Here is a 25,991-nt window from a genome sequence, read left to right as displayed (position 1 = left end):
CTGACGGAGGAAAGTAGTTGCACACGATTCACAGGCCAGGCAGACGGTTGGGTGCGGTGCTGCTGCCTGCACCCTCCACATTTGTTGCACGTGCCAGCAGCTGCACATATATAACAGCTAAGATGGCAACCATCTCCGGGTGGCGGGGGAGAATGGGACCTTTGGCATATGTCTGAACAGCATCTCTCACAGGGGAAGCTGACTGATTCAAGCACTTTGCTTCCACGATGCAAAGTTCAAGATAAAGTGAGAGCAGGGGAAGCTAGAAAGGCAGGGATTTTTTAAAGGGAGGGGAAAAAAGAAGCAGCGCAAAGCTGGTGTGGGGGCATGATTTATTGAGAACGATGATTCATCTCGTCGTTACAGACCATGCTCATCCGCAGAAGGCAAGAGGGCCTTCTCCCAAGGCACTGCCCTCTCCCTCCTCGGAGATCAGCTGGGTCCCAAACAGGTACTTGGAGTTCACCCAAAAAACCCACGGAGGGGAAGGAACAGAACAAAACCGAACCAAGAAGGAGGGGGGAAGCTTTGGAGAGGAGAAGGCAAGGAGACTTGTGAGGAGGATGAAGTTGAAATCAACTGAAGCAAAGCTAGGGCGAGATCCGTCTCCCTGCGTGGGAAGATGCACACCACCGAGGCGTGAAAGCCGTGCCCTAGGCACGACGTCCAGGTATGCAAGGCAGGAGTCCTCTCTTTCCCCAAACCGCGTGACCAGGAGAAGGGGTTTCAGGACTCCATCTAGACTCTAGACCCAGGGCTTTTCCCCAGGGGGGTGAAAGCCAGCCACAAACCCCATGCAATTCAAAAAATAACCAAGCCCCAGCGCAGGGGAAGAATACAGCTCCAAGTCAAACTAAAACAATCCGAAGCAAGCACAAAGATAAAGGACAACTGTACAGTGCACCGTCCCCGTGACCTGCCTCAGGTAGCTTGCAAAGCAGGCGGGAGGAGGGAGCAGTTGAAGGGACTAGCTGCTTTCACACTTTGCCTTCGTTACAGCAGGTGAATCCAAGCCAGGGACTGGGATGAGACATGGAGCAAAACGGGCCGCATCCATCTCCAGTCAGAAGAACTAGTCGAGGTGGTGCAGGGAAACTTGGTGGTGCGGAGAAACAGATGGGATGCTTGGACTTGGTGCCCCAGTAGTGCAGGGGGCCTCGAGCTGCGGAGAACCCGGGTTCTTGCGAGGAGCAGAGCACACGTCCGTGGATCTGCCCCTACGCCCAGGCCTCCTATGCCCCAGGCCCCAACACGGCTTTTCTAGAAGCTTTGGTTCCAAAACAGCTCCATTTCTACAGAAAGAAGGATCTGGGCCCAGATGTCTGTGCGTGACCCCCTCCCCAAACAGAACTGAAACCCAGAAGTCAGCAGCCATCATCCCACCCACCTGGCTGGCCACAGACACGTCTGTCTGCGTTCATCACCGATTTAAAAATATATCTATGTATATATGTACACACACACACGCGCGCACACACATATGGACACACAAATATATATTAGAAAGGTGGGGAGGGAATCACTCTGAAAACTCATTCCGAATTAAAATAACAAAATCCACCTCCAGCGCGTGCATTGGGAGAGCAGCTACAGCAGATGGTAGAAGCCCCTCTGCCGTAGATGGCAGATGGTAGAAACCCCTCTGGCTCCCCGGGCGGACGTAGACCTCCCAGGCTGGGAAGCGAGGAGGGGTGTCCTCAGGTTTTCACAGTGGATTTGTTAGACCGGGAGGAACTCCCCGTGCCCTTGTCCTCTCATGAAGGAAGGGGTTCATAGAGAGCTTGTTCATCCCAGCGAGGAATCGGGTTACAAAGTCCATTATATATAGACAGAAAAATGTACAACAGTCGGCAGCCCCTGGACAAGGTGCTGGTTTGAGAGAGCTTTTCTTTTTTTGGTGAATGCTGAACGGGTGGTGTGAGCTTGGCACAGAACAGCGGCTGGGGAGCAAGCGAGAACCGTGGTGCCCAGTGCCTTTCGTTGAGCCCTGGGGTTGGGAGAAGGGTCCCCGGGGGGAACCCGTTCAGAGCCCAGACTCACTGATGGCCAACGGGCACCAAGCACAGCGCCGACATCTACTCGGTGCTTGGGGTGCAGGGGCAAGGGGGTGCGTGCGCAGAACAGAGCCGCCTCCTCTCCCCCGGGCTGCGGGCACAGCTCGGTGGAGATGGGGGCATGACCTGTGCACGCCTGTAGGGCTAGGGTCACGGGGGAATGTGCAGCCACCTGGGGAGGGCGCAGTGGCAACAGCTCAGGCCAAGGAGGGGCATGGTTTGAACCTGCTTCCCAGAGATCACTTCAACAGTCTAGCGAGCCCTACCCCAGCAGCGGGGTTTGGGGCTACCCCACAGGACTCTGGGTAGGAAGGGGTCCCACGCATGGGGCTGCCTGGGAGCACTGGCTTCTGAAGACGGGGGCTGAAACTGCCACCCCCTCCCACAAGAGGCAGCCGTGCAGCTCTCCAGACACCCCCCCGCCAGACTCCCAGGGGTGGTCCTGTGACAGGGCTGCAGGGAAAGCAGAGCGACAAGGGGCTTCCAGGGAGCAAGCCCTGACCCGGGGGCAGGGACAGGGGTCTGGAGAGTCCAGGAGGAACCTCTCGGCCCTTGCAGCGAAAGACGGGGAGACACGAAGCTATTCCAAGCCGCCAGCACGGTGGAGCTGGGGGAGGGGAGGGCACTGCGACTTGCCTGCCCTTCCCCTGGCCTTGGGAATCCTTCACCTGGACCCCCCACACACCAGCCGGGGAATGGCGGAGCCCGCTCTGCCCTGGGTGACGGTCAGTGACCGCGCCGACTTCTGGGTGTGTGAAGTTCCCAGGCTCTTCCTGCAGCGGCCTCAGAGGAGTGGGATAAAAGCCAGGCCGCTAGCGGGTTCACCAGGCAGGGGAGACGCACTTTGAGCAAACCACCGTGGACACAAGTCCTCAGTCTCTCTCCGGCAGGGAGGCCAAGCCGCAGGCATGAGGGGCTGGCCATGGCCGTGAAGCTCAGCAGTTAGGAGTCTTCCCCGAGGATCTCTGTCACGAAGGAGGCCATGTCAACCTCTTTGGTGTCGTGCAAGGTGAAGAAGGGGTGTCCCTGCGAAAGAGAACAGGGCAGGAGTCAGCAATGAGGCTGAAAGCGGCTCCCCCAATGGACACTGATGCACCATGGGGGAAAAAGGCCCCTGCAAGGCTTTCCCCACAACCAAACTCCTGCCCAGAAGCAACAGAAAAGCCCAGACCTGGGGCACTGATCCCCTTGGACAGCAGACACAGGGGCACGTGCTCTGTCCAAGGGGGCTGGGATTTATTTCAGCCGCGGTGAATTCTGTTTTCCAAGGACACGCAAGATCTCAGGACCGAGCCATGAAATACCAATGAGGACTCAACCCAGTTGGACAATTCAAGCCAACGTAATGGGTAAGCATGCGTTACAAGTGCCCCTCCATGCCAGCCAGCCGGGAGCACCACTCTCTTGAAGTCCAAGCTGAGGGCCTCAAACCACCCTAGCTCATGCCCGGTTCATCCCATGGCATGTGGGTCAGGCAGTGATGCAGAGATGGTGACTCTCCACCAGCCAGAGGTGGAGAGGATGAGGGAAACACCTGGAAGTCTTCCAACCCAGATGAACCAGGCTGGCAGGCACTCATGGGCCTGTTGAACCTCCATCCCTGTCCACCTTCCTTAGTCCACCCAAAAGGGTTCAAAATGTTACACGTCCATCCCATCCCAGAGGCCAGGGCGAGCCGTGAGCAATATTGTACCACTGGTTCGGGATGTACAGACCAGCCTCTTAGCTTCAGCTACCGATCAAGACTCTGCAAGATCTACACGCACCAGCCCCAGACTCACCATAAGTTCTAAATAGTTCATCCGTTCTGCCGGGTTCTTCCGTAAGCTGGAACAAAAAAAAAAAAAAAAGAAACCCCATGATGCCCTGGCTTCATCTTTGCTGAAGAGGACTGTCACATAGGAAAGGACTGGGACACCCCTAGCCACCAATGCCTTCTTTCTAGGGGGGTAAATATCAGTTTGCATCACTCCTTGGCTTTAGAAATCAATTAGCCAAGTCAATGGACCTCACCTGCAGCACTGGACAGCCAGGAAGGCTGGAAAGCTTCCAGTTAGCTTCACCATTAAAACCAACCTCCCTTCACCTGTACATCAAGCCATTCCCAAGATGGAGGATAACAGGGCATGGTACCAGCCCATATGATGGACACAGCATGTCAAGTCCCATCCTTGAATTGGTGGGATAGGACCTCAGTGCGCAGACAGAAAGCAGGCAGGGGCCAGAGCAGACACTCACCACTGTGCTGTGAAGTCCACAAAGTCCCTCGAGAAGCGATCTGCAGGCAGCTGGGGTGAGGGCTCCTCTACCACTTGCTTGAGCTGCTGGAAGGGGGTGCCCCACGACTCGTAGGGGAAGCGGAGGATGGCCAACTCGATCTACACAGGAGAAAAAGCTGCCATCAGGACCTCGTGCCTCAGGCTTAATGCCTGGACAGCAGGCCCATGGCCTCAGGATGCTCTGCAGTATCACCTCCCAGCTTCGGGGACGTGGCCACAAGAGCAGGCAGGCACTGATGCCAAGAGCTTTTGGCCCGTTTCCACCTGAACATCCCATGAATTCTGACTACAACAAATCTTTTCCTGCACAACGACTTTGTGTTGCTCTCATTTCCCAAATTATCATTGCAATGAAACCAAAGGCTAAGACATTTCATGGAGTTTCAGCGGGGGGCTGTTTCTCAACAAAACAAAAATACTCAGAGGAAGCCTAATACACCATATTTATTCTCTCCTTTTCCCCCTCAAATTAGCAACTGAAAATTAAGAGGGTGTGTCCTAAATGAGGAAACTGATTCTGAACAGTTTGGTTAAAAGGGGACACACCTTTTTTCTTTATTCCTCCTACCAAAAAACAAGAGGTCCATGTATTATTTTTTACACAAGGAATACAGTATCTTACACTCCCTGGGGAAAACAGGCAGTTTTGATTCTCTCTGCTAGTGTTCTTCCATTATTAATTCGTGTATTTCTCAAAGCAGCATCTGGGTGATTTTCAGAATTCCCAATTTGCTCCTGGCTTCACAGGAAGCCTCCAAAGCCCATGAAACATGAAAGCTGGTAGAAGAGAATCCACCAGCACAGGACTTCCCCAGGCCAGTGCTCCAGGGAGCAGGCTACCTTTGTGTTAGCAGCAGCCCATGGAGGACAACACTGCCTTACAGCCTTAGAGGGCAAATCCCTGCTGGATTGGTGCCATCCCAACCACCCTGAAAACATGCCGACTTGAAATCCTCCAGCCCTGCTAGGTTATAAGAGCAGGGAGTCAGCCCAGAAAGAAGACATTAGCCAGCGTCAGCCAGGCTGGGGTTGTGCTCAGCTGCAAGCTGGCAGCATTTCAGCCAGGCCTTGCGTCCAGCTTCTAGACAAACTTGCAAAATTTCCTCGTTCGCACAATCTCCCATCACAGGGCTTCCTGTGTCTCGGGAGGAAAAACTGAAGCCTGATGACATTTCCAGGCCGGGGCACAGATGGCCAATCAGCTCCGCTACATTCCTGCTCTAGACGCAGAGTCCAACAGGAAGCGTGGGCCAGGCAGATTTTTTTGGATAAGTCCAGCCAGGAGAGAAAACAATCACGACACACACCCTGGCACTGGGACGCTGAATCCCAATGGATGGTGCGGTTATGAGCCTGGAGGAGGGGAAGGATATTCCTCAATGAGATCCTCTCCACCCACTCAAAGCTTCAGACTCTCAGAAAGGGAAAAAGCCTTTCCCAGACATTAACTTCTCGGAGCCAGGCGCCGGGATCTCCTTCATCCCCTGACGCCAGGAGTTTGGCCGCTCATTGCAACGGCAGTTCCTCGCATTCAATAGATAATGAGATGCTCTGAGCAGTCTCAGCTTTGAACTGGATCAGTGAACAGCTCAGGGCACACTTGGCTTGAAACCTTCTGTGCTACCCTGCTTTAGAGGCACTCGAGCCTCCTGGTGATACTCTCTATGGAACAGCTTGCCCAAGTGCTCCCAGAAGCCATTGCAAACACACAGGCCAGCAGCAGGGCAGGTGTGGGCACTGCATATACAGATGTGCGAGCGACAAGCCTGGCGCTTGGGCACCGCGCTCAAGGATTGTGCCTCCTTCACGTACACTGGATACTGCAGTGTGAAAGGGGATTTAAATGCTGCACTGACTCCTGGCTCCTACAAGCAGCACCAACACCCTCTCCGGCAAGCCCCTTCTGCACCCAACACTGCTTGCAAATCAACCCTTTCGGGCTCACGATCCAGAGGGACACCGTTTGCCAAAATAACGGAGAGCACTGAGTGTGCCCCGCTTGGAGTCCAGCGAGTGAGGCCTGCCCTCCGGCTTCCACCACAATGTGGGTGCAGACCGCAGCAGAGACGGGAATCTCTGCTGCGGTGTCATTACACTTTAGCTCTATAGCAAGTACAGATGTATGCCAGCAACCTACATGGGCACTTGGCCAGCCAAGTAGCTTGCATAGCAGTGCAAGGGACTGAGGCCAGGGTTTCAAAGCCTGCTTCTCCACACCAATTCACATGCTGCTCCAGTTCTCTCCTCCTTCCCCAGTCACTAGCTGCCTCCGGCAAAACTCACGGCAGCAGCCAAATGCTGGAACTGCCGAAAGCCAAGTCAGAATTACCATTGTGATTCCGAGACTCCAGACGTCCGACTTCACGTTGTAGCCCTTCTGGTTCAGCTCGGGGTTTATTCTCTCTGGCTGCAATGAAAAGACGGATGTTAATGCAACTTGGTCTGGATTCCCCGGTGCACAAGCCACATACCCACATCCAGTGCACGTGCTGGGCTACAAAACCCAAGCTGCAGGAACGGCAGTGAAGCAGGGGTTTCAGTGCATTAAAAATAGGGCACGTCACACCAGATGGGATCGATGAAAGCCACATTGTGTTTGGCATTACCCATATTCATCTCCTTTTCTGTCCTGACTGACACTTGAGCTCCCACTGCAATTGTCACAGCTGTGTGACAGCACCTAATGAAGCAAGCCCACTGCTTACACAAGCTTATGCTACACACCTCTGCTTCAGTCGGTCTATAAGGGGCAAATCCACCCTTCCTTCCATCCCACTGTTACTCCCACTATCATTACAGTCGCTGTTATTGTGCTAGGCACTATCTATCCAAGCGGCGGTCTGTGCCCCATGGATGGGTTCACTCAGGGCAAGCGAAGGGGAAGGGGTGGGGAGGTAGCTTCTAAACTGCCCCCTTCTGTCCCTACTTCAGTCAGAAGCAAGAGACGAACCACAGCCCTTACAATCATCTGATTCAAGGTGACAGGCCTGTCTGTGCAAGAGCCCACTTACAGCCATGTAGGGTTTGCAGCCTGCATCCATGGTCTTAGCCACCGAGTCCACCAAGTAGCCGCTGATGCCAAAGTCACACATTTTCACATGTCCTTCCTTGTTGATGAGCACGTTGGACGGCTTCACGTCTGGTGGGATTGGGGAGACAGAGCAAACCAGTTAAGTCCTCTATGGATAAAGCATGCCAGGAGTGGGTTAAGGAGCTAAGAGGACAAAGCTGGGCAGAGTCACTGACTGAAGGGTATGGGGACTAAGCAGACAAAAGCCCACTGGTTCTGTACTTCAATACCACGTTCCTCTCATGTTTGAGGGACCTTGCCCTTCTCTGCCCTCAAAGACAGCAGCACACTTGGGCCAACCAGCTAAGCATCCCCTGCCTCATTAGGCAGATCAATACTTTTGGATTCAGGAAGGTGAGTGGATGCCTGGATCTTCCAAAGGTATTTAAGTGCCAAACTCCTATTGATTCCAGTGGGTAATAGGCACCTTCGGAGATGTGGGCCCAGAGCTACCCCAGAAGGCCCCAGCAGAGCCAGAAAGATAAATCAGCCTTGACTTCCCAATTCTCTATCCCCAAAATTCAGCCAAAGTGCAACCTTCCAGTCTCACCCAGCCTAAATCCCCATTAACTCTACAAGGAAGTCTGGGGCTTTCCTTCAAACAACAACCTATTCTGTCGGGTGCAAGGTGGCAAGAGCCAGCGATGCGTGTGGAAACGCACACTTTTCAGATCGCAATTGTTAAATTCAAACTGGGAAGGAGGAAAGAACAGGAATCATCCAGCAAGTTGTAAGGCACAATTTCCCAGTACCAGCCCCGCTCAGGATAGGAGCCGGCAGAGGCCCCAGAAACCTTCTGCCAGGGGAGCCAGCTCAGCCAACTGTGCCCCTAGGAGAAAGGTTAAAGGGAAAAGGCCGTGCAGCTGCCCCCCAGCACCACGTACCTCTGTGAATCACTGACAGTTTACTGTGCAAATGTTCCAGTGCACGCACAATCTGGTGATGAGAGGAGATGGAGAACGAGTTAGATGCACAGAAGTCTTGAAAGCCTGGCCTTTCACACCACATGGCCACGAGCCCCCACAGGGCTAAGAACAGACGTGTGTTCTGGGCCTTAAAGTTCAGGGCACCACAGCTCCACCACACGACTTGCATGTGCCACCGTGCTTAGCAGTTGCGATCCAACTCCCAAACCCCAGGAAAGGGCATGCGTCCAGAACCAGAGCGAGGGCGGGGGACTTGTACCAAGTATAGGGCATTCTCGACTCGGAAGCCAGCCACTCACCGACACAGCCATCTTCCCCAGGATGTCTTCGGGGATTGTCTTCTTCTTCTCCAGCACTTTCTTATAGAACTTATCCAGAGAGGTGTCCATCAGCTCCATGCAGATCCACACATCGCCCTGACCACAAATGAAACAGCTCATGTGTTAGAGGAGGAGTTCCCCAGATGCATCCCAAGACCTAATGGGGGCAGGGGGTGAACCCCACCCTTTGGATGTGGGCAAACCTAGGAAGCAAGACCGCATTCAGTACTGGAGCATCATGTTTTACAGGCTCCACACTGGGGCTGAGAGGTGATCATCTCTGTGTAAGAGGCACCTGCTCCAGGGCTTCTGCTGGTCACCTACAGAGGAAGAGGAATTGCTCCCCCACAACTGCTTTATAGGCTTCTGGGGACCTTCCCATGAAGACTAGACACTGGGCAAAGCCAGCGGTCAGACTTCTGACTGGGGTGGGTGTGCCTGCTGCTATTTTGGAGGCCTCTCAGGTACCCGACAGAAGGATCTTGTTCTCCTGCTCAGCATCAAACCAACTGCCAGACTTGGGGTCAGGAAGGAAGGAAGGGTCTCTTGGGGCAGATGGGCAAAGGCTGAGAGGAGAGGAAGGGAGATTCCCACTCCTCTGGGGTCCTCCGAGTATGTATTAACTAGTTACTTCTCTGCCATTGCAGTAGCAGGGCATTGGTGATGCCCTTTCCTTCTCAGTTTTCACTGGGCGACGCACTGCAGGGTGCTTCTGGGTTTGCAATGAGATTTGTGGTTGTAATGCATGAGGGGTGGAACAGACCCTTTTTCGGACTGTCTGGATAAAAGGTTGCCTGTTCACACAGATGGCCCATCAGGCCTCTTTGCATCCTGTGTATGGCACGTGCCAAGCAGGACCCAAAACTTCCTGGCCCAGCTGTGTTTAGACACTATTGCAAATACCAAGCGATGGCTTCTGTCTGCTCCAAAGACCAGAGCAGGCAGTGGAAAGTATCCCCTCGACACAATGCATTTTGGGCCAGCACAGAAGTGGGAAAGAGGCTGCCACTCTCCTTGGCACTAAAGGGGTGTAAGTGATGGGCCTAGTGCCCTTTCTGGAGAGTTAATTAATTTAAGCCCTAGTGAAGACTGATCCCCTGCCATACACAGCACCAGCTCAATCCCCAGTCCCGTTACCTCTCGGAAGAGGGCTCCGTAGAAGGTGACTGTATAGAAACAGTCTACTGTCCTCATGGAGATATCCAAGTCCATCAGTAACCTCTTCTGCTCCTGAGTGTTCACAGTTGCCCGGATTCTCTGGGAGAAAAGTCATTTGGCAAAAGTTAAAGCCTTTTGACCCCCATTGGCCATCTTAGTGGCGGCAGCAACATGACCTTCTATAAAAGGCCTGGGGAACTTTGAATGTCCCTGTAACAGGGTGGCCTGTCCCCTTAAGAAAGGGCAGTCAGCCCTGTTAAAGAAACCCAGTGTGCTTTAAAAGCTCCCAGAAAAGAAAGCAAGAGGGGAGAAAGCAGGCTGTGAAGGGAAGAGCTTACTGGGCTGAGGCCAAAGCAGAAAGGGGGCTCCCCCTCCTTGCGTTTGGGAGAAGATGGAAGGCTTTGTTTGCTTGAAAACTAAACTTTGCCTCGGCGAACTGGCTCAGGAGCTCGTAAGGGAGTGACCTCTGCTGCAGAAGCCAGCAGGGTGAAATGACCTGCTTACAGTCCCATGTCCTGGTTCTGCACCAGTACCAGTTGCTAGTACTGGCCAAGGGCTGGACTTGCAGCAAGCGCGCTAGGGATGCGTGAAGTAGCTCAGGAGAGCAAATGAAGGATGGGGTCTCCACTGCCGTCATGCGATGTTTTAGCTGTATGGTAGGTGAGGGAGCAGGCTGGCAATCTGAGCGGTCACTTGGGGAGCTGAGGGCCTGCAGAGCAGTACAACAGGCTGCTGAGCGAAGGAGCCAGGCTTTCCATGTCTACTCCTCTCTCTCTCACTGCAGGAGTCAGTGCGCTGGTCCTTCGGAGAAGGCAGGATCTGCTCTTACATTCCCCCTGCCCAAGACCCCCTGCAGTACCAGTATCCTGGTCCCATGCACACAGCTCAGCAGGGTTCAACACAGAGCCCTTTCCCTGGAGACACAGGGTCCAACCCAACACCCATGGGAGCTGCCAGGATACTTTCATCAACGCCAACAGGAGCCGGACCGGGGAACTCGACGCCCACCCCAGGAGAGCACGACCAGGACCGCGAGCAGGTCTCACCTTCACAGCCATGATGGTGCCGCTCTGCGCGTGCCGTACTTTCTCCACCACGCCGTAGGCCCCACGGCCCAGCTCTGAAATCGTCACCAAATCATCGGCTTCCACTTCGAAGTTCTGGGAGGGGAGAAGAGAAGGTGCCACATGAAATGGGCACTGAGACCTCAGGGCCAAGGGACCACACAGGGAAACGGACACCTTCAAGGACCTGAAGAGCCAAACATATGCCTCGACAGAACGGCCGCGCACTCATGGGACAGAGTCGCCGAGATATAGGGCTGAAGGGATCTCAAGAGGACATGCGAGTCCAACCCCCTGCCAGAGGCAGGATCATCCCCATCACAGCTCCCTCCAGAGCTGGCCCCCAAGACAACAGCAGCCTGCTACTTCTCCACTGCTAGCACAGTTCTTCCTTTGCTCCGAGTGGCACAGGCCTGTAATTCGGGTGCTGGAGACCCCAGCTGGAGCCTTTCCTACCACTGAGCTGTGTGTATCGTCACCCAGAAGGATTTCCTTTACCACAGGCAAGGTCAGGAGGAAGCCACAATGGTGTCCTGCCAGAAATGTAGACTAGCCCATTTCCGGTTGCCGCCCCCCCAAATTTTTCTGCGGGGATAAGGGGGAAATTTCGAGCTTCCATTAGCCCATTCTGCACTGTGGGATGCCACAGAAACCTGATCCAGAAACCCTGCAGCATCCCGTTTCGACCCGTTATGTACAGCTGAGCATTGCAGCATGCAAGATCCCATGCCTGACGAGTCCCAGTTTGGTGGTGGGAACTGCAGAGACCCAGATCCCAGACAGACCCCAGTGAGGACGGCTATGTCCAAATCAAGGAAAAGAAACAAAAATACGACCACCAACTCCCAACATCCAACCAAAGGCACAATCGAATCCAGCTACCATCAACGCAGCGCTGAGCTCTCCCCTGCGGTAGCTAGAGCCTGGTTCGGTAAAGCCGCGTAGCTGGCATGGACTGGGTCAGGCTCTCACGTTGGACAGGGAGTATATGGACTTTGATTAGTCAGGGATGCTTTCAGGCATGTGACGCTGCGTCTCAGGTTCTCTGAAGCCTACAATCCGCATTATACACTGCTAAGTCACTTCCTTTGTAGAGCAACTCGGGCAAAACCGCCATGGGCCGGGTTACACAAACCCTCAGCTCCACCCACGGCAATGCACTCCCCTCCTGTCCTGAGCACCTCTGCAAAGGATACAAATTCCCCTGCCTGGCTTCTCAAGTTCATGAAACGGCATTAAAAGACACCCCAGCACTTTATTCTGCTTTGAATGCACTCTGCAGCCATCTTCAACCCAGCAAGGACCGTGCTGCGTGCAGCTAGCAGTGGTCCGGGCCGAGGTGCGTGTTCCCCTAGCTTTGCAGCAGCCCAGTTACTGCATGTTTCACCAGAACTACATAAGGGAACTACTTGGAAGTGGGAAAGATATTTTTGGCTGCTGCCCACCCTGATGGCCCAGCAGCTGTACTCCAAAGGACTCACTTCCATTTCCATTCAGAGACAAGGATTTTATCCCAGGAGCCACGATAAAGCATCGTTGCAGCAGCGCATGACAGCCCACCCTAAGTTCCCCCCTCTCTGCTTCTCGGTAGAGCTGACACAAGGATATTTCCACAGGAGCTGAACAAGCATCTGGATTTTAACCCTTTTTCGCCTGACGCAGAGAGAGATGCTGGGAGCTGAACAGGGAGACTAACACGGCTCCCGCCCCACAATGAATTCCAGTTTCAAAGGAAGCAGAGGGGAAGCCATACGTTACCCTGGTGTGCAGCTGTGACCCCCATGTAACCCCTGGCAATCCTGGGAACTAAGGAACTATAGTATCCCTGCCCACCTGCCCCGGCTCCGTGCTGCTTCACAGACTTTTCGGACTCCAGCCAAGCTCGTTCAATAGACCTTTGTCAATAGGACGGCTATGGCATACAGAACGGAGAGATCTCCCACTTTGCACCCCTTTAAAAACTGTTAAGTGCCAAAAGAGGCAGAAGGTATCGCGTGCAACAGCATCGACCAAAAGCGTACATGTTGCCAGCTCCATGAATGAATTCGAGAGTCAACCGCTACTCTCCAGCCTTAAATGCTGTCGTCTTGCGGTGAGGTTCCCTTACATTCTCATCTGGTCTGCCCTGGAAGACTATGGGCAACTGGAAAACTAGGTGGGTTGTGTCCAGAATTAAAGGAGGACTGGGTGTTTACATGGATCAACAGAGCGGGCAGGGTTATGCCGGTAAAGAATACACAAAGCAAGAGTTTTGGAAGGGATGGAGACTCGCGTTTCTGGGCCCAGGCAGCTCCTAACCAGCTTGAGAGAAAACACAAGCTTCCCTGGAGCAGGTTGCCCTAGCAGGAGAGACACTACAGCATTTTTGCTCCTTCCCCTGAAGTCACCGCTCCTGGTCCTAGCTGGACGCATTAGATAACAGACTAGATGGACTATCAGCATAGTCTGGGAACTGGCGGGCTGGATCATCGCAGGTGCCTGGAGAGATGCAGGCTGCACAGCTTCCTGCCTAAGTATTCCTACAGCCTCATCAATGCAGAGCGAGCACTCCACAATCACAAGCAGATACCAATGCTTGCAATCGTCCCTGGAGGTACAGAAATAAAATCCTCACTTTACAAACGGGCCACAGACTTGACCCACATCCCATAAGCAGTCCAGACCTTTGGGATCAGAGTTGACTGCTCCACCCATGAGATCAATCGTCCTTCCTGCCCCACAAGCTGAAGGTTGTTTTGCAAGCCCCGCTTTGACACGGCACCGCAGTCCACCTCTCCCTCTGAGCCAAGTAAGCCTGGCATGCACCCCCCAAGACCTGCAGCCTTTCTTTGGAGCACACAACAGCAACTGGCTTTGCCTTCTGGTTTGGTCTCAAGGGAAGAAAATATCTCAGAGTCAAAGCAAGGCCCGAAAAGGAGGGGATGAGCCTTTATTGCACAAGGAGGGACTCTGCCTCCGAGACAATGCCTATAGGCTATGCCCAGGGTGGAGGGAAAACAGCCGACTTCAAAGCAGAGCAGCCCACACGGAGATCCCTCCGAGTCGGCCGCTGGGCTGCGCAGAGGCCGCGCGTGCCGTGGGCTGATCCGGTGTGCCCCGAACACGGCTCCCTGCAGCCAGATGTTTCTGGCAGCTGATAATCCTGGAAGCAGGGGAAGAGCCGCACGTGTGAGCTCATCCATCAGCTATGCACTGCTCCAGCCGCTTCCCTTCCCGGAAGGGGGGAAAGGGGGGGCCTGGAGAGGGGAAGGTCGCCGCCAGGCAGCGCCAGGCTGACAGGGGACACGTGCAAGTTGTGACCGGAGGGGGCTACCTCTTCTCAATGCCTCCCAGAAGCCCCGTACTGCCTTAGGCAGCCGCTCTGCTCCCGGTTTACTGTTCTCTTCTGGCGTCTGCGTTAACCCTTTCCCAAAAGGCGAGCACTTCCCATGCCATGGAGAGCCCAGGGGGTTCACAGGGAGGCTCGATCCTCCTCCCCAGGGAAGGGAAGGCTTGCCACCGAGTTCCTGCCCGCCCGGGGGCAGGCTCACTATTCCTCTCCGCCCTGCTCTGCCCCCCAGAAAGGTTGTGGTTGGCTCAGCACAGGAGCTGCAAAGCCCACTTCGCATTGCTTGCCATGCTACAGCGGCTTGTGCCTGGGGTCTCTGGTCACAACTGCTTTGCCCCTCTGCCTCGTCCTCCCCACTGCCCCCTGCTTCTCCACCCCGACGTGCAGGTGGCACGTGGATCAGTTTGTTGCAGACGGCCAACGCCAGACCCACACGCACTAGGGAGCAGGGGCCTGGCAGGACTCGGCTGCCAGCGCGGCTGCCCAGAGGGAAGCAGAGCAGCGCGCACCTGCATCAAAGGGGATCGCCGGCTACTTCTCTCCAGAATCAGGCTGTGAGCAGCACACGTCCCACCAGCTCAATAACTCCAGAGGTGCCCAGCTCTGGCTTGGGGCTGCTTGGAGAAGACCGGAGGAAGGAAGCAGTGCCGTGGGCACAGCACAGCAAGCGATGCCTGCTTCCCCCTCACCACCGCGAGCTACTACAAAGGCCCTCTCTCCCTCAGCTATTAATACACACATTACCTAATGACCACCGAGGCCGTCATGCGGCATGAGTCCTGGCTTCCCCCTTCTCCCTCCCCCAGCGCGCACTGAGGACTGGAGGTCCAGATCTTATCGGCCGTGCCACCTGCCTCGGGGGGAAGGTAAGCAGCTAGATATAGCTCTGATCCAACACGGAGGCAGGCCACTGTTTTTAGCATGACAGCAAACGGCCTTACACAGCCCCAGAGAGCCCGTAACAAGAGAGTGAAAGAAGAGAGACGGCGGCTATTTCTAGCTGGTGTTTTTCATTAGGTCACTGGTGGCACATTCGAGGGGAGGAGGGCATGGCTGCGCAGGAGGAGCGATGTGCCCGTCCTCGCTCCCCGCACGGCCTCTCCGGAGAACGGCCTGCAATAAAGCAGCCCCAGAGATGGGCAGCACAAGGGAAGCCTTGTTAGGAGAGGTGAGCTCGGGGCCGAGAGGGCGCCGAGGTCGTGCTGATTTACTGCGCTGGCTTGTGCCCTTGACCTCAGCCTGAGGTCATTGCTGGGACAGACCTGGGAGCTCCCTGACCTTTAGCTACCCAAAAAGTTCACTCGCCCTCTTACACAGCTTTGACGGGCTACGCGGGCACTGCAGCAGACCAGAGTTTACCATCCGCTTGACTGAGGTTGCCCTACAGAGACAGCCCACAGACAGAGGCAAATGGAGCCTGTCGTGCGGCCAGGCAAGGCAGGTTAGACCTGCTGGCATAGGCCTGCGATCTGGGAGCACGATAGCAAGCCCAGCCCTGCACAGGGGAGGCCTTTATTGAACAAATTTGTCCGTTCTTCAAGGCACAAATGAAGAACTGCCCTTTCCTGGCCAGAACATAGGGCCTTCTAGCCTCGCATGGCGGCAGAGCGCGGATGCTGAGAAGAAGGGCGAACAGGACGCAACCAGACCTTTCCACCCCCTGCTCCTCTCCTCTCCCATGGGAGTTGGTTACAGAAGCAGGACAGCATTGTGCCATACACCCCAGCAAGGCGTCTGACAGCACCCAGAGCAAGCCCAGCTCTCCCTGAAGGCGTGCACTCAGGCCTGCTCCAAGCAGAGCTAATTTGGTTAGGGGGCAGACCTCGGGTCAGGAGGAAAGCTGCATGGACAGCCCCAAAGCCCCCTGACCACACCCTCCATGACCTACAAGGAACAGGGCAGCCTTGTCTGGACCATGCATGGTGCAAAAAGTTAGACAAGATGCTCAAGAGGCTGCACCTGGCCTTTACAGTGACAAGCTGCCAGGCAGGCCGGTCACAACACTTCACACATGACCAAAAGGGCAGGATTAACTCCATAAACACTGCAGTCCCATTTATACCTCCCCCAACCAGCCCTACCATTTGGGGTCTACGCTGCCTCATCATCATTTGAGTCACGGGTGCAGAACAGGGGCAGGCCTTTGCCGGCTGAACTTGCAAGCCTTTAAGGCAACATCACTTGAGATGGTGGCAGGAGGAAGAAGGCATGTTTGTACCGTGATGGGCTCAACGCCGGCTCTGAAATTCCAGTCTGCTGCTGACAGACTGACTGCGGGGCCAGATGCTTAGTGGGGGTGGGGAGGTGCCCACAAGGACGTGGGGGAACAAGGGGAGGAAACAGACATTTAAAAACTTACTTTAACTCCGATAGTAATGAAAGTTCTGGAGTCCAAGTTCCTTGGAGGCCTGCAGAGGGGGAAAAAAGAAAAACCAGGAGTGAGTACACCGTCACCTGGCATTTCATTACCCAGCAGTGGGGTTTGGGGCCAGTCAACCAGCCATGTCCACACAGTTACTTAAAGGGCTCAGCAGCAGGTTCTCAAACACATGCTGCCCCGTCAAGGCTGCCTCCTCAGCCACTTCCCATGAGCTAATCAACAGCGCTAGTTCACCCATCTGGCTGCTGATTAGCCTCCCTACACCGTCTCAGGTATAGCTACAAGGATCAGGAGGCCACCAACATGAACGAACGCAGCGCATTTGAGGGGGCCATTGCCAGGCATGGGAAGTTTGCTGGGGAGACCTGGCCCCTGTCACCATGTCCTGCTGCTGCCAGTTTTAAATGCACAACATCAGGTCTAACTGCAAGCGCTCAAGTACAACTGTAGCTCCTCTCAGAGGATTAAAGTGACGAATGTGCTCAAGCGTTTGCTGGGTGTGAGGCTTCACTGACCCAGGGAGTTGACTGTGAGCAAACCAGAGATCTGATCGAAATCAACCCTCCTGAAACGAGATAACCAAAGAAACCGAGACAGAGATTAAATGTCTCTGCAGTGTCCTAGCTCTGCTAGTCATGGCTAGCTGTATTCACCCAGAAGACAACAGCCCAGAAGCACGAAGCACACTGCTATGAGAACAGCAGATAATCCCTCTGTTTGTCGACCCAGAGATGCTTCAGAGCCTTTATCACTCACTTGTGACATTCAGGTGAGCCTTGCATCTTAGCAGCACTGTGCTTCAAGGAACTTTTTTGAGTTCAAGGGCTTTTTATGAGGCATCATCCTTACCTCCTAAGTTACTCTTCACCTTTAATGATTGTTGAAATGGTTTTTAACATCCATTTTCATCACTAAAATGTAATTATTCTCGCTCGCCTGCTCACATGTAGCTTGTACAACTAGCTTCCTGGTTCTCTAGTTCAAGGAACATCTTCAAGGAGATGTTCCACTGCAAAGTGAAAAACACTTTGCGTTTCTCTCTGCCTTTGTGCAAATACCTTTAGATACCTCTTTACCACTGTGCAAATACCACTTAGAAAGGCCTGTACCAAGCTAGATGAAGCCTAAATTACTCAAATGGTATTGCTTTCAAGAGAAGTGCAGAAGAAGGCACGAAGGCCATGGATACACTGCCTGGAGACCCAGGTGAGGGTATATGTGAATAGGCTGGATGGTCTCCCTTGACCACCAGCACAAGCCCATAGCTAGAAGGTCCTCTAATGAAGCAGTTAGACAAGCTGCGGTCCTGAAGATTGGGATGAAGATGCTGTGGACGGGCAGGGCCAGCACATGACATCTCTCCCCCTAACAGACATGACCCTGGCTGGATTGCTGGCTGCGTGGGTAAGACACCGCAGAGGGCAGGCGTGCCACAAAACTGACAGAAGACGTTCTGAAGGACGAGAAGCTCAGTTTGGAAAGGCCTCGGGTGCTGGGAACACCTGACTCCTCAGCCTAGATGCTCCACATGCACTGGCAAGTCAGTGTGTGGAAAACCAGTTCTAAGTGGCACAGAAAGAGACTTACGTTGTGGTCACAACCGGCTGCTTGATGGGGACACATGTTATCTTCAGATCCCGCTTCTTCTTGCCTTTCACTGAAAGAGAAAACACATGCCTGAGTCACCAACACTTTGGGGTCTTCTCCCCTCTCCGGCTGCCTGGCATTACCCAAGTTACCACGAGAGCACCCGAGTTGCCTGCAAGCCCACTGGCACAGCTGGATCCAAACTGTGCAGAAAGGAAGTTTTTGTACTTTGCAAATGGAGCCAAACCAGGGAACGCAACCCAACCTGGACACCTCCGACAGGATCAGCCCCCACAGGCAAAGCTACAACCACCGATCTGGAGCATTTGGCCCTTCAACTAGCCTCCTTACTCAGCTTCTCCCAGCCTCCAAGAGCAACAGCTCAGATGGCCTCCAAGGACCTAACCACACAACCCATTCATTTGGTGAGACCAGAGGCCTGATTTGGCACCACCAGATGTGCACAACAGGCAGCAGTAACGCTAGAAGACCATGAGGGCACCGTTCCACACCCAGCAGCCCCAACAGTGCAGGGAGAATGAAGATTTGGGTTTCAAAGCTGATGCAAGTCACCAAGGGCATAGCAAAGTGTGTCCAGAGCAGGGAGATGCAGCACTAGAAGGCATCAGCAGAGACTGTCCCCTGAATCCAGTGACCCCAACCCGGGCCTGCAAAGAGTCTTGACGGAGCTGAGCATGACTGGGCTATTCACAGCCCGCATTACTCTGAACATTCAACACACTTACAGCCATTGTTTGGCCGACACCTACCTGGCTTGTGTGGCTCCAAAGATCCTTTGGGATCTTAAAAAAGAGGGAGAAAAATTGGATCAGTTTTAATGAAATCAGCCAGCTCTTGGTACCAAACAGATTTGGTACCAAACCGGCTTCCGAGCTGCCAGGTAACAAGGTCTTCTCCGACCTCCTCCTCAGCCACACCTCCAGCGGGAAGACGTCCCGGGTGCATTTGCTGCGGGGGACGGAGAAGGGGCTGGCACCGGGAGCTGTGCTAGAAGCAGAGATGCCTCAAAGAGGGGCTGTGCGGAGGCAGGCTGAACCTCAGCATCAGCCGGGCTCTCCCCCCGCTCCAGATCCGGGTTGAGCTAAGGAGCATTGGCCACAAGAGGTCACCAAACCACTGATGAAGCCACGGTGGAGACGGGATCCGGGGAGGTGGCTGGGCCCTGCCAGTGTCCCCGATTCCAGCCGTGCCCCTTCGCTCCTGTAACCCAGGAGCTTCCCCTTCGAGAACATGGGCAGCCCAAGTGAGCCAGGGCACAGGCCACTGCGGAGGGGATTTCCCCGTGCGCCCTCTTCCCAGCTGGCAGGGACCAGCCGGAGGGTGGTGGCAGCAGTGGCGCCCTGCCCAGGTAGGCTGGATCCACTCCAGCAGGGTGGTCGGGGCTTCGAGCAAAAAGGAACGTGGGGCACTGCCAGGCTCTGAAAAAGGGAACCCGGGGCAAATGCAATAGAGGCGTCACGCAGGTTGCCTTGCAGAATCCAGGCACCTAGGAGCCAGCACCAAGGTGGGTACGGATGCGGCCTAGGCTGCTTAGAGCCTCACACGCAGGGCTCGTCGTCAGCCCCGCTGAGAGCCACCAGCCTGGTGATGCCGCCCCGTCTTCCCTGCGCCCAGTGCTCCCACCCGCTGCTCCCCGCTCTCTCCTCTGCATCCACCACCCCAAGCAGAGCCCCGTCTCAGGGCAAGGAGCTCAGATACCGAGGGTCGTACCTGGGTCAGGCTACCAGAGCTCTCAGTACTGGGTTAGGGCCCCCCCGAACTACCCCATGCATCCCTACTGACAGGGAGGGGAAAAGGGAGAACTGCAGCTAGCGACGGCGCAGCCGAGGTCCCTGCAGTACCAACAGCCGTGGAGCCCCAGCGGCAGCGAACGCCGCACCAGCTCACCTCCGACACCCTGCCTGGGGCTCTGCAGCTGGCTCTGAACCCCTCCAGCCCCGGGCGAGCCAGCCCGGGTGCGTCCGTAGGAGCTGCAGTTGCCCCCAGCCAAGCTGCTCCTGATCAGGCCAGCTGGATGTTTTGTGGCTGCAGGGGTGGGAGCCTCTCTACCGCGCGGGGCTACGGGCAGCCAGGAGCCACCGCTGTTCAGAGACGTGAGGCCAATGGAGCAGGCACTGCCTGACTCATCCTGAGCATGCAAAAAAAAAAAGGGACAGCCTGCTGCCAGGAGCTCTGCCCACCAGGCACACCAAGGAAATGCCCAAGCAGAGTGGTGCCGTGCGAACCCAGGGCCAGGACCAGGAAAGTTCCTGCTCCCGCAGGTAGCTGCACAGCTTTGGCCAGCAATGCCCTCCTCGCGCAGGGAGCCGGCTTCCACCCTGCCTGTCTCACGGAGCCCGGCCAGCGGACAAAGTCCAGCACTTAGACCTCTGCAGAGGGGGCGCGCGAGGCAGAGCGGAGGCCCCAAGACAATCGCTGAGCCCATGTGCACGCAGGCGAGAATTGCTGCTACTGCGCTAACCGCCCTGGACAGGCTGATAGGTGCCAGGGGCTGCAAAGCAGGTCCCCAGCCACCGTGGGGGGGCTGTCCCCAACAGCACCTGAACTGCACAGGCGGGTAACACCCACTGCTCGGCTCCAAACACCACGGCATGGAGAGCAGGTTTCTTCGGGCTGCAGAGGGTCACTGAGGCCTCTCACCTCGTTTCCCCACGGCTCGGCTCAGCAGCAGCCGCCTCCTTAGATCCAAGGCAATATCCCCATGCTCCCAGCATCGTAGAGCAGCAGGGCTGGAAGGGACCTCCAGAAGTCATCTAGTCCAACCCTGTGCCCGAGGCACTCACTCCAGCCCTGGGCAAGCCTCAGCTGCCCTCTCTGCCACCTCGACGCCAGTGACTTTGGCTGCCAGGGGTCCTGCCATAAAGCTCTCACATGAAACCCCACGGACTGAGGCATGGCTAGTGGGCACTATTCACCCCCGGCCCCATAAAAACTGACGTTCCTCGGGATCCGGTCAAGCTCCAGGGAGTGCTCCCCTGACCCAACTGTTGTGCTCATACGTGACTTCCAAGGCTACCATCCGTCCCAGCTGCAGGAAACCCACGGAGACCCTCCACGATGCTCCCTAGTTCTGCGCCCAGACGGAGCCGGGCAACAAGGTGCCACCCCCACATCTCAGCAACGGGCACAGCATCGGCAGCCCCCTGCCCCGCGGAGGGATCTGGGATCAATTAGCAGCCCCCTAGGACGTGCGAGGCTGCAGAAGCGAAGGCCTTCACCAGCCCAGCCCGGTCGCTCCGATCCCAGCGCTGCACACGCGTTCTCGCCATGCACTTGCAACACCCCAGCTACGGGAAGGATTTCATGTTGCAACAACATCACTGCTACCTTAGCCAATGAGCATCCTAGAAAAATAAAGTGTCCGCAGGAGCGCACACGGGCTGGAGGACCAGCCGTGGCAGCAACAGGCTTTGCTGTGAATTGTGCCCCTGGCCGGGAGCCCTGCCAGCAGCGAGGCAGCCGCGGCACTCCCTCCCCATGCCCCATGCCCGGCAGGGGAAGGGGACCTATAAATAGCAGTCGGAGATTTACACTCCGGTGACACCTCTCCAAAAACCTGCTTCGAGCAGCCAGAGGACCCACGCGCCCGCCCCAGCCTCCCTGCAGGAGGGGAGCTTGCTAGCCAGCCACAAAGACCGGGGAGCCACTGAAGGCAGAGCCCACGGGGCCCCTCTCCTGAGGCAGCTTGCAGCCAGGGGCACAGGCACCTCTCTCCTGCTGCATCACAGCCCAGGAAGCACTCAATCCAGCCCTGCCTACAGAAACCTTTCAGGTGGGATTTGCCTGCACGTGTCGTGCTCATGACCCCAGCCCTATGCACACACTCGCATCCCACCCAAGTCCAGGGCTGGCAGAGGGGCTCTCCCCCCACGCCGCCGGGCACCCCCGTGCACTGTCCCATCACCAGCGGGGCACAGCGGAAACCCAGATGGGCCTCCAAGGTCCGGGGCAGCCCTGCCGGGGGGCGGCTCCAGACCAGCCGCGGACCGGAGCGGTACCACGCTGGCCGGCGACAGACCTCTGCTTGGCTCTTTCCCCTCCGAGCCCTGGTACATGTGTGCCAGGGGAAGCTCACAGTACAGCACCCCCACCAAGGGCACCGGAGAGCCCAGACCGTCACACATGGGCCCACAAGAGGCCATAAGAAGAGCCCCCGCCCATGTGGGACCGGCGGCTCTGGGGCGGTCCACGGGGCTCATCTGCCCGCCGCCCCACTCCCCCCTTGCTGTTGCTCTCCAGTTACCACAGCAACCACAAATGCAGAGACAAAGCTGCTTCTATGCCGAGAGGCCCCAGCCACTCGCCGCGCGGCACCAAGTGACTCACTTGGCCGCCAGCTGGCCAGGCGCCACGGGCTGCGGGCACCAGCGCTGGTGAAGGCTGCAGCCCTGCCCGCGGGTGCGGGGGCATCCTGATCTGCTGGGGACGAGGCCATGTGCGTCGAAGTCTGGGCTCCCGGCTGCCACCCTGCAGAGAACGACCCCTTGCAAGCAGAGAGAGGGCTGAGCTGGGGGCTAGGGCACCTGCCCTGACACAGGCTGCCTGGGCGACCTCAGGCAAGTCACTTTGCCTGCGTCTCAGGTCCCCACCAGTGCAACGGAGGCAGCAGCTGCTCCTCCCCACCCCGGGCTGCTGGGAGGATCATGCCAAAGAAGACAGTACCCGAGCACCCTGCAGCCTGGCTATACCCCAGAAGGTAGCTCCCTGCCCCTGGCTGGCTGGCAGGAAAAACACGGTGCTGCACCTCCGAAACCCCCCCATGCAGCGATGCCCCCTTAGAGCAAGGCTAGAACGGCAGTTCCTGGCTGCAGTCGGAGAGCTGTGACTCATCGGAGGCACCGGGTGCAACGACCAGGGTCTCCACCCGTCACCTGTGCAGACACAAGCCTACCACTGGCGCTCAGCACGGAGGACTGTGTGCCAGGCCAGGCCAACCATAGGCGGATTGCACCTGCTCTACCCTAAGGAGGAAAATAGCAAGAGCCAAATTTCCTAGACACGCAGGCCTCCCCCCCGGCTACAACGACCTGCTCTAGCGCACTCCGGACTCTCTGCCTGCCGGCTGCAGGCGAGACGTGCACAAGTTGCATGAGCTGCTGGCAGAGCTACCCCGAGACCACCGCCCAGCCCAGCTCCCAGCGAGACCTATCCCACCCAGGAGAGCAAGCTCCAGTGACCCACCCCAGCACGGATCCCTATGCAAACTGCTTCGCTTACAAATGCAAGAGTTGCATGTGTAGTTACCAAGCCCTGCCCCCGATAGCTAGGCACCCTGTGAACAGATGCCTGCCCCAGCTCCAGGCAAGGGTGGGAGGAGGGGAAGAGGACTCCCGAGTCGGTGGGAGAAGAATGACAAACGCTTGACCTCCCATCCTGCCCTGGCACCCAGAGAAGGGCACGTGTCTACACCCCGTAGGTGGCCCTATGCTGCATGTGTCGCCCTGACTCCCATCTCGCCCACATGCTGCAACTCCACAAAGGCTTCAGAGGCTGCTACGCGAAGCCCCTGCAAACGGTCTTCTTCCCCACCCAAAAGGCTTGGATGCTTTCCAGCTGCACCCCCGGGGCACCCACTTCCAGAAGATTTCAGGAACATGGAGCCAGACCCTCGGTGGACATTAAGCAGCAGAGACCCTCCGTATGCCCTACAGCGCTGCTGATTTATGCCAGCTGCGAGGCCTTCCAACCAGGGCAAAAGACCAGGAGTCAAGCAAAGCAAAGGAAACAGCAATCAGCAGGGCACGGCTCAGCCTGAAAAACTGCAAGGCTCCTCTGGCAGTAGGCACTTGGAGGCACATGCATCCCCAACAGGCTCTTAGCCCTTGACCGCCCTGGGCGGGCATGCAACGCTGCAAGGCACAACTCTCACACAGGGGGACTGGGTGGACACGATGCCGCCGAGGGCAGGAGCTGGCTTGCAGGCTAGGCGCAGGTACCCGGCCCCCTTGCCGCCCGCAACTGCCTGCATCACCGCGGGGTGGAAAGTTGGTGCAAGTTTTCTAGCGCAGCCAGGATTTGGGTCAGCGGTAACCGGCCCCCGCCCTCCCCCTCCCCGTGTCTGCATCCTCCATGCGAAGAGAGAAGCCGTTTCCTCCCTAGCCAAACGCCCAGTTCAGTCTCTCATGCCACGACCTCGGGAGCGTTAGAGCAGCCGCTCGCATTTCCTGGTGCCGACGAATTCCAAGTCCTGCATATACAAAGCACTCGGCATCTACCCGCACGCAGGCACGGACACCTCCTACCACGTCGCCCTTTTTCCCAGCGACTTTGCTGCCCCCTTTCCTGGGCGACATGAATCTTAAGAGCTGCAACTAAAGCTCTCCGACTGAGCTGACCTTTGAAATCCAACCTCTCTGCTGCCTCGTGGCCTGTGTGCCGGCTCCAGGTAAAGGAGGGCAGCAGCAATACTGCCCCTTCTGTAAAACACGGGCACGCGTTTCTCCCCCATTAATGAGCCTTTGCTGGCTGGGCCTGGGAGGATTTTATTCTGCGTTCGGCTAACTGCTCTTCCTGAAGCTGCAGAGTCCAGTCACACAGGGAGGAGCAAAGTGCAACTAAAGAAAAGTGGTGGTTTCTCCATGCCGGGGAAAACAGTGGGTAAAAACCAGCTCGGAGGCTCGATAACCCATGGGGTGACAATGCCTTCCTCTGCAGGCAAAGCCCACAGAGCACGGACAAGAGGGGGGACGGCTGCAGGTTGCAGGAGCCTGGCAGAGACGGCCACAAGCCTTATTTGCACAGCTCTGCAGGGCTGCAGAGTGCTACCAGTGCAGTGGAAAATGAATGCTGGCCACTTTCCAGCAGCCCATGGAGCCTTGTTTTAAACCCCAGAGCCTCCTTTCTGGCATCGCCACTCTCTGGTTTTCAACTTCTGCAAAAACAGAAATTAATGCTTTAAAATAAAAGCGAACCAGGAGGAGGAAAAGGCAGTGCCAAAAACCCCCCTTCCAGCCAGAGCTGCCTGCAAGAGCGAGCAAAATTAAAAAAAGAAAGAAAGAAAGAAAAAGTCACTCCAGCGTCACCTGTTAACCTCTGCAGGAACAGCACCCAGAGCTGCAGGGGCTGAGAGAGACAGGAGCCTGCCTAAATCCAGGGCAACAGGGTTTTTTTTTTGCAGGCATGAGCTTTGTGCAAAAGACCCTGAAACCCCTGTGATTTGCAAATGCAAAAAAAAAAAAAAGAAAAAAAACCATGCAGGACACCCACTAGATTCACCCTGCTAACCTCTGCCGGGCACAGCCACCCCCGCTGCCGGCGAGCCCCGGGTAGCTTTGAAACGAGACGGCTAGCTGCAAAATGCAGCCCCCTCCCAGCAAGGTTACACAAGACAAAACCTGCAGGGCACAAAACGGACAGAAACAGCTTTTTAATCCCCCCCCCCCGCGCGCTACCCCGTCCAACCGACCACGTGCACTGGAAATTGCAACATCTACCTTGCTTCTTGTCCATGGCTTCCCAGAAATGAAGAACAGGAACGGCACGCCTTGAAGCTGCAGAAATCCAGCGCCACACAGCTCGCCGCAAACAAGGCTGCTTATTTGCAAAGAGAATGCATGGTCCCGGGGCGCGGCCCCCGCCCCGGCAGCGGCGCAGAGCGCGCGAGCGCTTTTCCGCGGAGCCGGGGGGACAGGGAAAGAAAGCGGCGGAGAAGGAGGAGCGCGGGGTCCTCCCCAGGCAGCTGCTGAACTTGGCTGGTTTCAGCTCCGGTTACACTTGAAAGCTCAACAGTTGTACAGCTGCGGCAATCCGGTCCCCGGTGACGTCAGACAGGAAGCCGGCGGGGAGCCAATGGTGGACGCCGGCG

The 25,991-nt window shown here is 56.2% G+C and overlaps 1 protein-coding gene across 2 annotated transcripts in view; it reads right to left on the bottom strand.

Moving 5' to 3' along the window:
- Nucleotides 1-1,895: 1,895 nt before the first annotated feature.
- The window catches only part of MAP2K3 (mitogen-activated protein kinase kinase 3), a 43,812-nt gene continuing 19,716 nt past the window's right edge, over nt 1,896-25,991 (bottom strand). Inside the window, exons 1-12 of one of the 2 annotated variants that reach the window (XM_019541978.1) lie at nt 25,621-25,944; nt 18,167-18,236; nt 16,559-16,607; nt 10,854-10,967; nt 9,787-9,906; nt 8,629-8,745; nt 8,288-8,339; nt 7,345-7,472; nt 6,663-6,740; nt 4,293-4,432; nt 3,836-3,881; nt 1,896-3,080 (exon numbers count right to left, since the gene is read on the bottom strand). In XM_019541978.1, coding sequence (XP_019397523.1) covers nt 2,997-3,080; nt 3,836-3,881; nt 4,293-4,432; nt 6,663-6,740; nt 7,345-7,472; nt 8,288-8,339; nt 8,629-8,745; nt 9,787-9,906; nt 10,854-10,967; nt 16,559-16,607; nt 18,167-18,236; nt 25,621-25,636 — 1,014 coding nt within the window. In that variant the 5' untranslated portion in view covers nt 25,637-25,944 and the 3' untranslated portion in view covers nt 1,896-2,996. Of the gene's footprint in view, nt 3,081-3,835; nt 3,882-4,292; nt 4,433-6,662; nt 6,741-7,344; nt 7,473-8,287; nt 8,340-8,628; nt 8,746-9,786; nt 9,907-10,853; nt 10,968-16,558; nt 16,608-18,166; nt 18,237-25,620; nt 25,945-25,991 lie in introns of those variants that run through there. The other variant, XM_019541979.1, reaches the window with a different exon arrangement.

This window comes from Crocodylus porosus, unplaced genomic scaffold (assembly GCF_001723895.1).
Source record: "Crocodylus porosus isolate Cpor-Errol unplaced genomic scaffold, CroPor_comp1, whole genome shotgun sequence".
NCBI classification, from domain to species: domain Eukaryota; kingdom Metazoa; phylum Chordata; order Crocodylia; family Crocodylidae; genus Crocodylus; species Crocodylus porosus.
This window is presented reverse-complemented; position numbering and strand designations above follow the sequence as displayed.